This window comes from Solanum pennellii, chromosome 4, assembly GCF_001406875.1.
Source record: "Solanum pennellii chromosome 4, SPENNV200".
Taxonomy (NCBI): Eukaryota; Viridiplantae; Streptophyta; class Magnoliopsida; order Solanales; family Solanaceae; genus Solanum; species Solanum pennellii.
In genome coordinates this window covers 28,826,079-28,828,756 of record NC_028640.1, presented here as the reverse complement: position 1 = coordinate 28,828,756, position 2,678 = coordinate 28,826,079, and the positions used below count along the sequence as shown (strand labels likewise).

At 29.0% G+C, this 2,678-nt stretch overlaps 1 protein-coding gene across 1 annotated transcript in view; it reads right to left on the bottom strand.

The window, feature by feature from the left end:
• Positions 1–1,835: 1,835 nt before the first annotated feature.
• Positions 1,836–2,678, bottom strand: part of LOC114076873 (cytosolic sulfotransferase 12-like) — a 37,866-nt gene continuing 37,023 nt past the window's right edge. The window contains exon 3 of the mRNA XM_027916571.1: positions 1,836–2,159. Within this exon, the coding sequence (XP_027772372.1) occupies positions 1,836–2,159 (324 nt within the window). The remainder of the gene's footprint in view (positions 2,160–2,678) is intronic.

Genomic DNA, 2,678 nt, shown 5'->3' with positions numbered 1-2,678 from the left:
TATATATATATATATATATAAATCAAAGTTGACCAAATAAGGTATGTTAATTTGATTATATATATTATAATTAAATTCATAGTAACGTTCTTTAAAAGGAATGTATGTACCCTTTTGTTTTTTCAAACAACTGTTACTTATTTTTTATTTTTACATATGATGGCTTTTAATATTTATTAGTTTTTGAGTTATTATATGTTAATTAATTTTGTGTCTTTCCATACTCTATGTTTTTGTGCTATATATATAAATTGAGATTTCTTTTTTCTTTTTATATTGTAACTTGCTTACTCTATTTTGCTTTTAATTAGATTGTTAATCTAGCATATTCTTTTTTTACGGTATTGATCTAATATAGATGGTTTGATGATAAGTATTTTTTTCCTTTTTATGTTGTAGCTTGCTTACTCATTTTTCTCCTAATTAGATTGTTAATCTGACACATTCTTCTTCTTTTTCAGTGTTGATCATTACTCATATGGATGATTTGATGATACGAAATAAAATTTGTAAAACGTGAAATGTAATGTATTTCAAGAAAAGTTGCAAATTGAATAATCTGGGTATAATTCTTATTGACTAAAAAATATCTTATATAGATTGGGATTTCTTTTTTCTTTTTATGTTGTAACTCGCTTACTCTATTTTGCTTTTGATTAGACTATTAATCTAGCATATTTTTTTACAGTATTGATCTTATATAGATAGTTTGATGATAAGAAATTTTTTTCAACATATTTGTAATTGAACTCTAATGTTAATTTAGTTGAGAAATTAGTTACTGCTACATTAAGTTTGAGTTCATTACACCAAGCAAACAAAGCCTTCCTTCATTTTTTAAAGTTATGTTTATTGAGAAGAGAAATGTAGTATGGAGTTCCATTAGTGTTAAAAAAAATTTCTACATTTGGTTGTCTCCCATATACACAAATGTTAGAAGCTATTTGGATGGTAATACAACTTAATAAACACTCAAAAGTTCTCAAAATGGCTAGCATATATCTATCTTCATTAATTTAGTCTAATTTTCCGGAATATATCATGTATAATATGACATGACATTGCTTTCTTCAAAAGTACATGAACAAATTTACACTCAATACACGTACAATATTTCAAAAACCAAGACAATCAAGTTTAATATTTTAAAAATAATCTGGTGTTTTGCATTTTTATGGCACATGTCAAATCTATTAATAGTAAAAAATAACAATATTTAATTTTGAATGAAATTACGGATCTCTCTTAATCTTAGCCCAAAAGTATGAGAGACAAAATTCATTTTGATATAGGTAAAGTGGTACAAAACATTTGATAAAATTAAATAATAGCACAATAGTTAGTGTTGCCAATTAATCTTTTAATGAAACTAAAAAAACAGTCAGGTGCACTTAAAATCCATGTATAGGGGAGGGGGGGGGGGGGNGCCTTGCATTTTTGTTAGAGTTTATTTATAATGCTTGAACATGTTATGACCTCCTGATAACGTGTCATCAAGTTTACCAGTTATCGCAAAGAAATAATTTTATTATTAATAAAGAAGAAATAAAAGAGGCTACTGAGAAGAATTAATACAATCAGCCCCATAACAAAAAACTAAATGTGATACATAAAACGAGCTCCATGAAACTTGTCTCTTGTTAACGCATCAATGCGTTCAATTGTCTTAGCATCAACATAATTTTTATAATCCCCAACAACACCTTGTCAAAAGAAAGAATTGTAGGGAACTTGAAACCAACTAGGAAAATCCTCAGAATTGTTCACTGCATAACTACTAAGAATATCAAAGCTACAATTCTTCACTATCTCATCTACTTCCTCCTCCTCATGATTCATAACGGAAACCCTAGAAACTCCGCCAATCGCTTCACATGAATTTTTGTGTCTTTTATTAGCTCTTCATAAGTTATCAAAAATATATTCGTAGGTTTCTCCAAGCTTGAATTTTTGAATCCCATAACATGATCATAATAAGGTCCACCAGGAAATACTCCTGAACAAAATTTCTCTATAGCTTCTTCGATATGCCATGGTCCATCTTGATCTACAGCCTTCCATTTATTTGTGAAATGCCACATTGATACCAATGTATCCTTTGGATTCCTTGTTATGTAAACAACTCGACAGTTAGATGAATCGAAAGTGTTACGAAGAAGCTGGTAAGGAATATCAGTTGAATATAGCCTTGTACTTGAATGATGAGATTCATGATCTAAGTACTGTCGAGTTATTCCAAAGATTTGCACCTCAAGCGTTGGAACAAGGTCATGAGGATTGTGCTTCACTAATAATGACGACTCTTTTGAAGATCGATTTACGATAAAAAAAGACTAGAGATTTAAGCCATGTTGTACCAATTTTTTGAAAGGAGGCTAAAATTACATCATTAGGAAGTGGCTTGAATTCTTTAAGAACTCGAATAGTGCTTGGGACAAATTTAGGAAGGAACCAGAAATCATTTGTTTGACACACATAGTTTTTTCCCCACCAATTTTCCTTTCGTAAGGACTCATCATGGACAACTTCCAAGATGTTCACCATCAAGTGTTATACTGAGAGAACTAGCTATATGTAATGAATAAAGATTAGGACTCACTCTCACACAAGCTTTTATATATATATATATATATATACATATATATATATATACATATATATATATATATATATATATA